General features: G+C 34.0%; 1 protein-coding gene across 1 annotated transcript in view; it reads right to left on the bottom strand.

The window, feature by feature from the left end:
• Positions 1–3,059: 3,059 nt before the first annotated feature.
• Positions 3,060–14,910, bottom strand: part of CHMP2B (charged multivesicular body protein 2B) — a 28,939-nt gene continuing 17,088 nt past the window's right edge. Inside the window, exons 3-6 of the mRNA XM_019429969.2 lie at positions 11,826–12,020; positions 8,590–8,692; positions 3,741–3,847; positions 3,060–3,557 (exon numbers count right to left, since the gene is read on the bottom strand). Of these exons, the coding sequence (XP_019285514.1) occupies positions 3,447–3,557; positions 3,741–3,847; positions 8,590–8,692; positions 11,826–12,020 (516 nt within the window). The 3' untranslated portion in view covers positions 3,060–3,446. The remainder of the gene's footprint in view (positions 3,558–3,740; positions 3,848–8,589; positions 8,693–11,825; positions 12,021–14,910) is intronic.

Genomic DNA, 14,910 nt, shown 5'->3' with positions numbered 1-14,910 from the left:
CATTAAAATGGAAAGATCTGTCACTTATACCAATTGGTACATTCAATTTTATCTTGCACAGATGGTTGACATTCATCCATTGACCCTTCCATCTCTAATGGTGGAAAAATTGATCTAGTAAAAAATATTTTCAGTGTTTTGGGGATGGGAGCAATGTGTCTTTGTGCACCCACTCTCAACTTCGGGGGGAGATGGGGGTGGGGGAAGGGGGGTGTGTGTTGTGTGTTGTCCCAACAATTAGAGTCCCTTGTATCAGCCGTCACATTCATCAGGCTTCCTCTAAGGTAAATTCAATCCAGTTGACTCAAAGGAACTAAGTTTAGAAGAATGGTGTCAAGTCCCTTTATGGGAGACTCAATTTCTACAGAGAGGAAATTGGAAAGTTGATCTGTTTTTCTACAGCTGCAAAAAACCTATTCCTGCAGAATAATGGTAATCAAAGGAGAAAGTTATTATCAGTCTCTCTTCAGATCTGGACACACACTAGTTTTAACGTAAGAGTATCTAAAATAGGAGTGCACAAAAAAAAAAAAATAAAATAGGAGTGCACATATTTAAATTAGGTCCACAGGGATCAGGCTAGAAGTGTGGCCACTGGGTAGTAAGGAATGTACTTGTGGCTGAGGGGAGAATGCACTTTTCTCCTAAAGGCAATCACATGCAAATAATAAAATATACATCACTGTGCAGGTTGAATAAAGCCCAAGGCTGCCAGATTCCCTGTGTCTACAGAGACACAATCTTGAACCCCTTTCCACTGGCCCCTGCCTTAGGCAGGTACTCCTCTCCGAGCATGGAATATAATCTATGCAACGCAGTCACCTGACAAATGATTTTATTTTCTAACCACATTCTACTTCTCTGGTATTCTGAGATCTCTTCCACCCGTGACTTTTACATCCCAACAGAATGTGACATTGGACTGCATCCTTCTTGGTAAAACAGGTATTGCTATACTTTTCCATTCTCTATTGGCAACCTCTTGTCTGAATACAGTTGTTAAAGTAATCCTTTCACCGAAAAAAGAGAAATTAGGGAAACAAACAAAAAATACAGTTGACCATTAAACAACATGGGTTTACCCTGTGCAGGGTCCACATATTTATATGTGGATTTTTTTCAATAAATACAGTACAGTACCATAAATGTATTTTCTCTTATGATTTTAACATTTTATTGTCCCTAACTTACTCTATAGGATACAATATATAATACAGGTAACATACAAAATGTGTGTTAATTGATATGTTATTGGTAAGGCTACTGGCTATTAGTAAAGTTTTGGGGAGGTCAAAAGTTATATGCAGACTTGTGACTGTATGAGGTCACTGCCCCAATACCCACATTGTTGAAAGATCAACTCTATTTTCATTAAACTCAATGTATAAGAATCCTTGTTTCCGAATCTTAAGTGTGGAGAATAAGTTTCATTTTTAGTCAAGGATAGTGTAACATAATTTTACAACGATTGTGAAAATTGCTACAAGAGCATTTTATAAATATAACCAAATCAGAATGGCTCTCCTCTCTACTTTGAGTCCCAAAGCCTTCTGTAGTATCCAGGTTTGCCTGAAAATAAAGGAAATCACTAAGACTTATCTGCTTAAAAATCGTATTTAAAAATGTTTATCCCCTACAAGTTCTAGAAAAGGAATCATCAGATAAATTACACGTGAAACCAATTCTTAGACTTACTCCATTCACAAACATCAATCCTGTACCAACTGCTAATTCTTAGGAAAGACATTTGTTAAAATTTAAGAAGCAGAGTTACCTATTTTCCTTCCAGAAAAATAATAAAAATCATTCTTTTGAAAAATTACCAGATATGCATAAAAATGTTAACTTTAGCAGAAGCCAAAAACAAAGTAAAAGGGGAAAAAAGCATAATAGCAATAAATCTTTATTGGAATCTTTTTAACAAAATAATTTTTAAAAACAAAAGCCCCCCGCATGTAAACAAGAAAGTAAATAAAGTTAGTTGGCATTATTATGTACATCCAAGAATCAAAACAAATTCTGGGTTAACATTCCATAATCCAGTAAAATGTTTTGACCCACCAATGTTCAGGGAAACTAATACTATAAACAATGCAACCTTATCTATGAACATCATACAATGCTTCATGAATTATAAATTAAATAGTTTAACTTTTCATTCGTCCCACCAATCCATATGCCATATGGATACTAGCCCTAAAATGGATTTACCTTGTCAACTTTAGACCAAAGTGTCCATCATCAGATGTTGATCTGGTCACACCTAACTGATCTCTCCTCCAATGTTTATGGTGGGATGTGCTAGAACCCATATATTACAACAGAACTTTTTCAAACTAACCTAATCCTAAATTCTCTAATCTGCCACTTTACTTTTTCCTCACTTTCTATACATACATTAAATACCATAGCAACTTCACCTTAAAAAATACTGCTAATACATTAATACACATTTAGGAAATAATTTCTGACAAAGTTGTAGTTTATTTACCAAGGAAAAAATGCTAATTTTTATTTTAAAATTTACGTTAAGTATTGTCATAGTAGTCTTAAACTAAAGATGGCTTCCATTTAGAGTGTTCAATATACACAATAAAGATCAAAATTAAACATATTAAATAGTATCTCATATGGGGAAAATTTTCTCAGTTCTTAGAAGAAAGACCAAAATGTAGTTTTATTACTATAAAATGTTATTAATTCAGTGTCTGTTTTTGCTAATTATTTTCATTTTTATAAGCTTTTACAAAAGAGAACCAGGATAATTTTTCTAAGAGGCCTCAATATTAATTTAAAATGTAATTTTTTCTGTCAGTTAAAATAATTTAAAGATGTGCACAATATATTTGTTCTGTTTAAGGCAGGTGCCAAGCACATTTTGAAAGGTAATAAACTTACCAACTAGAATGTTCTCCCAAAGGAAAAAAAAGGAAAAATCCATGACAGTTTTTAAGACAAATGTTTATATAGCACTCTTCTTTTGGCTCATTTAAAAATAATTTGGCAGCTGAACCGCCTATGGTCATAACACATATCACTCACAAAGGACAAGCAACAGATACAGAATTAATGATATATTTTTAATATTTTTTACAAGTCTCTTTAGTTGGTGCCTAGTGGCATTTAACAAGATTTTTGTATTCCGTGTAAAAACACATAGAACATAAACACTACGTAATGAATATAATTTCTCTATGCCATGCAAAAAAGAAGTCAACTTTTTACACATCCTCGCTCCTAAATAGTTCTCATTAAAATCCAACTGTTCCCATTTTTGCATCCTTGTCATTCTTTGGTAAAAGATTCAAAATTGCCATAGGTTAGGAAACAACTGTTTGCTCGTGGTCTTCATTTTTGCAAATAAATGTGTTTTGTGAAAGGAATCTGCACTGTGCCTGATTTATACTAAATAATTGTAAGTAAGCAAAATATCATGGTTTTTCTGACTAATCTACTCCTAAAGCTTTGAGTTGCCGTTCAATCTCTTCATCGGAGATCGTAGCCTTTGAAGTAGAGGCAGATGGTAAGCTTCGAGCAGCTGATGGAGCTTTGGCCATCTATATTAAAGGTAAAGGGGAAAAAATGTGCATTACCAAATGTGGGGCAAGGACACAAAGGATGTGCTTCAAAGATGTTTACATTCAAACAAATATAAAATCACGCATCTAACAGGAAAGGGTAACTTACAGTGACAAAAGTGGTAGAAACGATTTCTAACTGAGAGAAGAAGACATTCATACCTTTCCAGAGATTTCAATTCCGATTTCATCAAGAACTTGATTCACAATATCTTGGCTTTCTTCTTCATCATCAGAGCCATCAAAGATGTCATCAAGTGTGTCATTGACTTGGGGGGAAGGGGAGAAACAAAGCAATTACTTTCAAACCGATTTCAAGTTAGATTTACAGTTTTAGAAGGTGGTCCAACTATGTGCACATATTTGTATATTACACAAGGGCAAACTTAACCAACAAACTACAGAAGTCCTTTTTAAATGTTCGTGAAGTTCACTTACACATTTCTGAGTTACTAAATCTGGAGTAATTTTCGTTGCAACACAAATTTTCCTATAATAAAACAAGTCTACCCTGATTTTTTTAAATGTGTATTTAATAAACAACTATATGAAATTCACAGCTAAAGGCTTAAAGTGTTTTTGTTTTTGTTTTTGTTTTAAGTTTGAGTGAGAGAAAGTTATGGAGGGGCAGAAAGAGAGGGGGAGAGAGAATTCCAAGCAGGCTCCATGCTGTCAGCAAAGAGCCCGAAATGGGGCTTGATGTCACAAACCATGAAATCATGACCTGAGCCAAAACCAAGAGTCAGATGATCAACCAAATTAGCCACCCCTAAAGTTTTAAAATATGATTCCACAAATTGTATTCATTGAGCTAGTAGCTGTTAAATCTGACCATGGAAGAATATTTAGGAATCAAGTATCTTATAAATATTTGGGAGACAATTTGCTCTGTTTATACCTATAATTATTTTTCAACTTAAATTTATATTCAACATGTAGGTAGAATATTCTAACAAAATCTAAGGTTCAATATTTTATTAAACTTGTGTAAAGAATGATGTCCAATTTAACCTTGCAAAGATTATTACTGCTATATCCCTCTCTTCCTCCCTTCTCTTCCCAAACTATTCATGGAAAGCCTTCTGTACAGAAGGTATCATGTTAGGATTATGCCTTGTTTATTATCCCTGAATCAAAGGGCCTAGCATGTAGTACAAATACAATTAATGGATAGAGGGAGAAAAATGAAGACCTTAAGTAGTTTACACTTAAAATAGAAAAGAAAAAATCAGATTGTGGTAACTAAGATAAAATGATTATAAAAAGGGAAGAGATTACATCCAACTGGGAGGAAGTAACATGTGAGGTGGTCCTTGAAGGCTGCAAAGCATTTGATCAAACAGGTGGAATAGGATGAGCAAAGACTTGGTGGAAGACAATAGGGATATATTCAAGGAAGATTAAGTCCTTCTGTTGTGCACATGAGTGGAAAATGCTTAGGAGGGAAAGAATTAAAGCAGATGGACCATAATCATTCTCCTGATCACTGGGGGATGCCCCCAAAGGAAAAAAGGTAACAAAGTCTATCTCCTTGTAAGTACGCTGCTAATTGTACTCCTGGTAAACAGACTAATATTTGCCAGTAAGAGTGTCCTTGTCTATGGAATGTTGTTAGCAGAATGTCCTTGGTTTAGGACTGCTATAGTAAACAAACCTACAATGTAGGAGTTTATGTGCGATGACTTCCTAGGAAATATCAGCTAAGACAGATAACCATCTGAGGGATAAATTTAAGATGTTTCATAACCTAAATGTTTCCTTCAACATGAGATGATATGCAAACCTCATTAGCCACATCATCTATTATTCTGGATCAAGGAGCGTATGTCTGATATGGGAAAAAAAGATCTGGGGAATAATTTGAGATGTCCCAGCCCTCTCCCTGTTTCACATGTGCATCTTAATTGCTTGTATCCTTGACAATATTAATAAAGCTCTCTGGTTGGTATGAGCATGATTTGACAATTTGATTTTTTGTGTTAGCTCAAAAAGTAAATTTGGAAAAGGTTATATTAAATTTAAGGACAAAAAATGAAATATCATCTCTGAAGAAATAAAGCAAATGTCAAGACTTCAATTAGAGTCTCAATTCTTCCATTTAGTACCTATTCAACTTGTGGAGACCGTCCTTTTACCTCCGCTCACTGGAAAAATAAAGGGGCATGACTTGAAAATTGTTTTTGATTTACATCTGAGAATTTTATTTTGAAGTCAGCAAGAAGCAACTAAAGGAATCTCACTGGCATGCTCAGAGATAAGTTTCTGGAAAAATAATTTAGCGGCTGTAATAATCCAATGCTAGTGAAGTAATGATGGAGGTGGGGAATCCAGGTCAAAGTCTGTAAGTGCCTCAAGAAGTAGTGCAGAAAAAAAATGAAAGAAGGGAATAGATGAGAAAGAACAGAAAGGTATAATCCGGGATTAAAAAGAATGCTTTCAGAAAAACTGTAATTAACCATTTATAAATATATGTATACATACATATATATAAAATATGATTATGTTATACATATGTGTGTATGTGTGTATATGTGTGTGTGTATATATATATACATAAAATATATATATATATATATATATATATATATATATATATATATATAATACAGACTTCTCAAAGAACCTGTTTCCAAAACTTGAATGTGAACAAGATCTGGAGCAGCAGTGCACAACATAAATATCAATTGGAAAAAGATCTATCAATTTAAACCTTGAATCCTTGACTTTACCTTTAAATGAAACACTGTTAATGTAATTTAGTAGGTTATAGAAGAAATGAGTAATCACCAACAATTACTATTCTTTCAGACTCACTTGCCAAGTACTAAAACATAAATGAAAACTATGACAGATAAGAGTTGTAAGTATGAGCTTATTGATTCTCTTCATTATAGCTTAATGGAAAAGTTAATTCCTCTAAGATCTCACACCTGTGCCATCACTGGAAGCCACATAAACATGATACTGCAATCATTATATAAATGACAATTCTCACAGTCATTAAAAATTCACTAATGATTCAAAAAAGTCATATTTTTAAAGATTCAAAGTGAAAGCTAAAACAATTTTTGAACTATCAAAGATACACATACAATTTCATTATCTCCTAAAAGGAAAATAGATATTCTGAAATTGAATACTTGAACAGTTGTGAGTTTAGTAATTTAATCTGGTAATTTAATCTGATACTATTTTATACACTACATGCCATTAAATTAAAATGCTAGTAACTATGCAGAACTAATCTGGCATAGCTGTACATAATTGTAAAACAATTAGGAAATATCTTTGCAAAATAATGATATCAGTTTGACATATCATTTCAGGTAATTATTCAATGTTGACCAGATGCTGTAACTGGCAAAATAAAGATTGGTATTGTCTTTCTGGGAAGAATTTGGTAGTATAAACCAAAAGCCTTATAAACGTTAATACTCTGAGATTCAGAAAAGTAGACAAAAATAATATAGAAACATTTATCAAAGGATTATCAAATACAAATTTTAAAAGTCTTATTGACCAATGTAAGAATGGTTCAATAAATTAAGATGGATATTATTTAATATTGATGTTATGCAGTATTTTTTTTTTTAGTGTTTATTTTTGAGAGATACAGAGACAGAATGCGAGTGGGTTAGGGGCAGGGAGAGAGGGAGACACAGAATCTGAAACAGGCTCCAGGCTCTGAGCTGTCAGCACAGAGCCTGACGTGGGGCTCGAACTCACAAGCTGTGAGATCATGACCTGGGCCGAAGTTGGACACTCAACCCACTGAGCCACCCAGGAGCTCCAATGTTATGCAGTATTAACACCATTTAAAAAAAAGACTTCAGAGAAGACTTACGGTCATAAGTACATGCGTATGTCATACTAGTATGTTTTTTAAAAGCAGAATAAGGTTCAAAATTACACATATAATAGGATTAACTACTATAAGATATGGAAAAATATAGGAAAGAAACATACTATATTAACAGTAACTATATCTGTGAGATGTGATAATAGATTTTTCATAAATTTCATTCCTTTGTATTGCCTATATTTCCACTACAACATGCAATTAGCTTATAGTCAAAAAGAAGAAAACTAAGTATTAAGTAACTCTGGGAAGGAAAAGAAAAAAATAACAGAAGAGCTCCATGATCTCTACCTCCAATAAAAACAGACATCTTCTACAGTATGAAAGAATCAACACAACTCTGAAACTATCAAATTCATATCAGGAAGAGTTATTTTATTCACAAGTTGGTTTTGCTGCACTAATCAATAAAGTAAAACTGCTGTGGCCAATATGGCATAGAAATATGGCATATCATATTTTATATTTTTCCTTCCACTAAAGTTGGATAGAATTTTGAGCCTTATACATTACCAATTTAAAAATGCATTAAGAGTGCCTGGGTGGCTTAGTCGGTTAAGCGTCCAACTTCAGCTCAGGTCATAATCTCACGGTTTGTGAGTTTGAGCCCCCCCAAACCCCCATCAAGCTTTGTGCTGACAGCTCAGAGCCTGGAGCCTGCTTCAGATTCTGTGTTTTACTCTTTTGCTCCTCCCCTGCTCTCTCTCTTAAAAACAAACATTTAATAAAATTTTTAATTAAATAAAATAAAAATTATTAGAGTTACAATACAGACATCTATTCAGAAGGGTGCTATATCATTTTTTTCAACATTTGTCCTTTTATGGATTAGAATATAAGGTTGCTAGTAAATAAACTTGGCTAACTCAAAGATGAAAAAACTGCAAATTTCATTATAAGTTATTTAAAATTTTTTTTTTCAACGTTTTTTATTTATTTTTTTGGGGACAGAGAGAGACAGAGCATGAACGGGGGAGGGGCAGAGAGAGAGGGAGACACAGAATCGGAAACAGGATCCAGGCTCCGAGCCATCAGCCCAGAGCCTGACGTGGGGCTCGAACTCACAGACCACAAGATCGTGACCTGGCTGAATTCGGACGCTTAACCGACTGCGCCACCCAGGCACCCCTCATTATAAGTTATTAAACTTACTCATTTCTTCAGTCATTTCCATTTTCATGTTCTCCTTCTGGAAGTTCTGCATTGTTTGTAACGTCTTTTGTGGATCCATCTTCTTGTTAACTGCTTGCATTGTCTTTAAATATATGAAAAGATTCGTGTTGGCTACATAATTGGAAAAATTTTACTATGAAATAAGTTCAAAGGGAACACATCAAATTAGATACAGGGTTTCTAAAAATATACATTCTGTCATCATCAAATATAAGAGTATCAAGTATTCTAGAAAAAAATGAAATATTTGGATACCATATGCTTAACTGTTGTATAATAAAGACCAGGTGAAAAACTCATATGAACAGTAGGCTAAATAAATAAATAAATAAAGTAATTAAAAAACATTGTCAGCAACAGCAAAAAAATCCAATGCTATTCAAATGGGAAAACTACATTTGCTTATTATGTGCCAAGCAGTTAATGTCTAAATTGAAAATAATTGTAATTTAAATTTTACAAAATTTGTCACTTAGCTTTTGATGTCTAAATGAAAAAGGATACACAGCATGAATAGTTAAACCATTAACATATTTTAAATCACGGTTTGGAGAAATGAACAGAACGAGTTTTGCAAATATATGTGAAAAGAATTCTTACATTTTATATTCACAAGTTATTGCATTAAAAGAGAGTAATGCCATCTAGTATGGGCAAATATTTTATACATATTATATACAAAATTTACATATGTATTACACACAGTTAGTTCAGTATTGAAAGATACTATACAATATAAAACACATCAGTTTCAAAGATACCAAGCAGTCTTTTCTCAATCTGTATGTAATGCTGCAGCCAAAGTAACTAGTAACACTGGATTTCCCCCATCCCCCTCCAGCGCATACCTCTCAAGTGGCTTTCCATTGCTCTTAGTAGTAAAAGCCAAATTCCAGAATTCTCTGAGACCAAACACCACCGAACTCTGCTGAACAAGCTAGTCTTTTGTACCGCTGCCCTCTAGCCACACTGATCTCACTTGTTATAAATGAAATTCTCTATTTATTGATGTAAATTATATTACTTGCAACTTAATAATACTAACAACAATGATGATAATGATGATAAAGCAGTAAATGCCTATATAGCCTTAACTATGTGCCAGGCCCTGTACCTAAAGCATAATTATTTATATATAACATTTAAAGTTAAAAGACATTTAGACCTAACAAATGTTTATGTACTAGGCAACACCATTTTCCCTACACTATAAATGGAGAATGAAGGCAGAGAAAGGCAAATTCACTTGCCACAAGTCCTAAAGCTACTGAATAGAAGTGAGATTTGAACTCAAGTAATCTGGTTCAAAATGTATGCTCCTAATCACTACACTGAACCACCTCTTCGAGTGAGCTGTTTTTGGAACAGACTGTCCATTTTAAGCCCCTGCCTGGTTTTGCTGTCTACTTCATCCCCATCATTTGTTATAGTTCCTACTCTAGGGTCTAAACAAGTATTTGCGGAATTAAGACATTTCTAAGATAATGAAGTGAAAATTCCAGTTCAGCCATCTCTGCATGGCAGGACCATATTCAGTACCTTCTCCTAACCTACTACCTGTAAAAGAAAAAACTGCAAAGAACATAATGTGTCACTATACTTACTGCACCTGAGAAAGGCAAATTCTATTTTCGTGTGCTCTGTAATCTAAAAAACAATTATAGTTGCTCCTCATTATTTCTGGATTCCATGTGTGTGGATATGCCTACTCATTAAAATTTATTTGTAACTGCAAACCAATACTCACAGTGCTTTTCTGTTCTTTGTGGACACACAGGGAATGGCAAAAAAATTGAGTTATCCAACATGGTTGTTTCCAATGAGGTCAAACAACGTGACCTCTGCTTTCTTGTCTCAACTCTCATACTGTACACAAGTGTCCTTATTGTGGTCTATTTAGTGCCACATTTTTGTAACTTTTGTTGATGACTTTGCCATTTAAAATGGCCCCAACCATAGTACTAAAGTGTTGTGTAGTGCTCCTAAGTGTAGGAAGCTATAATGTGTTTGTGGAAAAATACATATTAGCTCTGATTAGGCATGAATTCAATGTTAATGAATCAATACTACTTATTAAATATGGAGTCCTTCAACAGAAACACACATTAAACAATGTTAGCGTATAAGTTGGTTGACAAAAATGTTGTCACCAAAGGCTCACAGGAACCTAACCTTGTATTTCCCCTAGGAGCAATGATTCGATATTCACAGACTCAGTGTTCCCAACTACAGAACATTAACTACTTCAAGTAACAAGAATCCACTGTACATACCATTTTTCTAATATGAACCTCATACTTGCTCTTCCTCTGTGGCTTTCTTTTCTTTTGGTCTCCATATTCAAATACTCCTCCTTCCTTATATTTAACAACTAGTGATATTTTTCACACCTAGGTCTTCTAAAAGTCTTTCAGATCACTCAATTCAAAGATCTGAACAGTTCACTGAAATTTAGCACACACTGATGTATAGTGGGTAGTTTCCCCATTAGAAATAGTTTAACCTCCCTGCTCCTTACTCCCACCCCATCCTCAACTGAACAATAAAATCTGTGAGAGCAGCGCCTTTGTCTTAAAAGTCTTCTTATTCTACACAGTACTTCATACACATCAAGGGGCTCATTATTTATTAAAAAATCAAAAAGCTCAAAGTCCTTTAAACTCCATAGTGAAAACATTTATTTTTTTATACAAAGGGTGTAAGTTAAACGTAATTTTCTGACAAAATTAACTGGTAAATCCTTCTGACAGAAATCACATGTCCTTCTGACATATACATGAAAATGGATCAAGAGGAAATTACTACTAAGAAGTAATCAAAACTTACAGCTTAATGAAATAACAAGACCAAAAATCTTCTGACAATTTAAGGGAAAAAACAAATAATACTTTAAGTCGATTTAAAAAATTTAGAAGCTAAATGTGACCTTGGGACAATCAACATGTCCTAACAAAGAAATTTTATAGTAAAACAAATCAGTAAAGAATCTATGTACACCTGAATCTAATATAATATTGTAAGTTAACTATATTTCAATGAAAAAAATCTAGAAGTATTTATTTAGATTATCTAGCCTTATAACTTCTTTTACTAAATATTACACAGATTCTGTACCCCATATACATCAGGAGGTACTTTTAAATCTGATTTGAATACTGACATTTAAATATCTTAGATAAAATTATAAATGTATGGATAAAAAGGTCCCCACTTACTTTTGCTGTAGTAGACATTGCTCCTGCCATCTTCATCTGGGAATTCATCACTTTTGTTTGTGTGGACATAGAAGTGACTTTAGAACTTACAGCAAAAGTTCTTGTTTTCTGTTTCCGTAGATGTACAAGCTGTTTCGCTAAAACTCTGCAAGCTTCTTTATTACCAATCTTAGCCATTTTCTTAATTTCTAATTCCTAAGAAAGGAAATAAAAACAGGGGGAAAAAATCATTGATAGGTAGTTCCCAATGATTTATTTCAGAAGAAAAATCAAACACACATCATATACCCTTTTCTCCCTGATCACGAAGACAGGAAGAGGCAGTCATAAGGTCAGAGAAAAAGAGTAATTGGAGAGGGCAATTTATTCCATATGTTTACATGGGAAAGACAGAACTAGTACCTTCATCCACAAATACAAAGCAAGTCTACAAAATAGTATTCACAAAAAGCCCCAGAAGAAAAGGAAAAAGCTCAACCCAAAAGTCAGTAGGATAAAGAAAACAAAAAACAAAAAACAAAAAACAAAAAACAAAGAGTTGGTGGGACAGAGAAAAAAGCACAAGGGTAGATTTAAGGCTAATTATATAGACAATTACATTAAGTAAGAAGGTTCATCCAACACCTTAATAAAAGGCAAGTTGTCATTTTAGACAAGAATATAAACCCAAATATATGCTATATTAAGAAACCAACTTTAATCACAAAAAACAAAACTAAGTAAAAGGATAGGAAATATACTCTATAATTATTTATTAAATTCTGAAAATCTGGAATGGCTACATTAATATCAGATTTAAAAAAAAAAACTTGAGAAAGGAATATCATAGGAAATAAAAAGCGGCATTTCATAATGATAAAGATATATTTCATAATATAAAGATACTAAAACAATCCTATATGTGCATGCATCTAAGAACAGTGCTTCAAACTGTGAAGCACAGGGGCGCCTGCGTGGCTTAGTCGGTTAAGTGTCCAACTTCAGCTCAGGTTATGATCTCACAGTTTCATGAGTGAGTTCAAGCCCCGCATCGGGCCCTATGCTGACAGCTCAGAGCCTGGAGCCTGCTTCGGATTCTGTGTCTCCCTCTCTTTCTGCCTCCCCCTGCTCACGCTCTGTCTCTCTCTCTCTCAAAAATAAATAAACATTAAAAAAAAATATGTGAAGCACAACTGAAAGAACTGAAAAGAGAAACAAATACACAATTAGTATGAGGAATATCAACAACTTCTCTCTTAAGTACACTGCTATAATTGTTAGAACATGTGAACAGAGACTATGTAATGCTATAGATTTACAAAAACACTATCACCAACTTGACCTAAACAACATTTTTACTTTTAGAATAACAACAGCAGAACACTCTTTTTACAAGTGTACACTAAAAAAGAAGAAAAATCACCAAAATATACCACATTTTGTATCAGAAAACAAGGCTCAATAAATTTACAAGGACTGAAATCATACAAAGTGTGTTCTCTAACCACATGAAATAAAACTGGAAATCTGGAAAACTGGAAGGAATATCATAAATAAGCAGAAATTAAACAACATGGTTCTAAATAAGTCATGGGTTGGAAAGATCTCAGGAGAAATAAGATAATATTTTGAACTTGGAACAAAAAGGAAAATGCAACATACAAAACGTGTGGGCTATAGTTAAAACAGTTCTTAGAGGAAACTTTATAGCATTAAAGCTTATATTAGAAAAAAATGAATATCTCATAAGCTTCAAAATAGAGAAAGTAAAAAAAAAGTAAAACACTAAGTAAACAAGGAAAAAATATAAACAGTAAAAGAAATCTAGATAATAGGAAAGAAAAAACAATATAGAAAATTAATGAAATCAAAAGCCATTTTTTATAAGAGATTGACCATTGGCATTGATAGACCATTAGCCAGATAGATGAGGGGAAAAAGTGATACAAAGAGAGCATAAAAATTACAAAGATGAGGAATGCAAAGGGGGGCATCACTTCATATCCTAAAGATGATAAAGGATAATATGGGAACATTATGAATAACAGGTCATTACATTTTAACATTTAGTAAACATGGATCTTGACAGATGCTAACTACCAAAGCTCATTTAAAAAGACAGATTATTGGGGCACCTGGGTGGCTCAGTCGGTTGAGCGTCCGACTTTGGCTCAGGTCATGATCTCACGGTTTGTGAGTTCGAGCCCCACGTCAGGCTCTGTGCTGACAGCTAGGAGCCTGGAGCCTGCTTCAGATTCTGTGTCTCCTCTCTCTGCCCCTCTCCCACTTGTGCTCTGTCTCTCAAAAATAAATAAATGTAAAAAAAAATTTTAAATAAAATAAAAAGATTATCTGATGATCCATTCTGTAGCTGTTTTTTCTAAAAACTGAACTGGTAGTTTAAGAACCTATCCATAAAGGCAGCTTTACTGATGAATCTTCTCAAATATTTAAGGAAGAAATACACATTCTTCCAGTAAAGAAATAAGAGAAACCAACTCATGCTTTAAAGTCAGCATCACTCAGACGTCAAAACTAAATAAAGACACTGCATGAAAAGATAACTACAAATCAGTATCTTTCAAAACACAGATACAAATACTCTTTACTTTTTCTTTGTGAGAGACAGAGGGGTAACACATACAGGAGGGGCAGAAGAGGGGTAGGAGAGAGAGAATCTCAAGCAGGTTCCATATGCAACACAGGTTTGATCCCACAACCATGAGATCATGACCTGAGTCAAAATGAAGAGTTGGACACTTAACTGACTGAGTCACCCAGCACCCCTAGATGCAAATACAGTAAAAACCTTGGACTGTGAGTGTTCTGCAAGACAAGCAAACATTTCTAATAATTTTTAACTTGATAAACAAGCGATGTCTTGCAATACGAGTAGTATGTGATGCTGAACATCACATGATCACAACTGAGCCAATGGTTCTTCTCTCTCTCTCTCTCTCTCTCTCTCTCTCTCTCTCTCTCTCTCCATATCACTGTGGAATTGTGAGTGATCGTTTCCCATGCTCAGATGCTCGATCTTAGACCGAGATGTTTGGCAGAAATTGGTGATTTTTCAGAATGTTGGAAGGTGCCCACAACTGGCACT

Source organism: Panthera pardus, unplaced genomic scaffold, assembly GCF_024362965.1.
Source record: "Panthera pardus isolate Hobbes unplaced genomic scaffold, ASM2436296v1 HiC_scaffold_16, whole genome shotgun sequence".
Classification (NCBI taxonomy): domain Eukaryota; kingdom Metazoa; phylum Chordata; class Mammalia; order Carnivora; family Felidae; genus Panthera; species Panthera pardus.
This window is presented reverse-complemented; position numbering and strand designations above follow the sequence as displayed.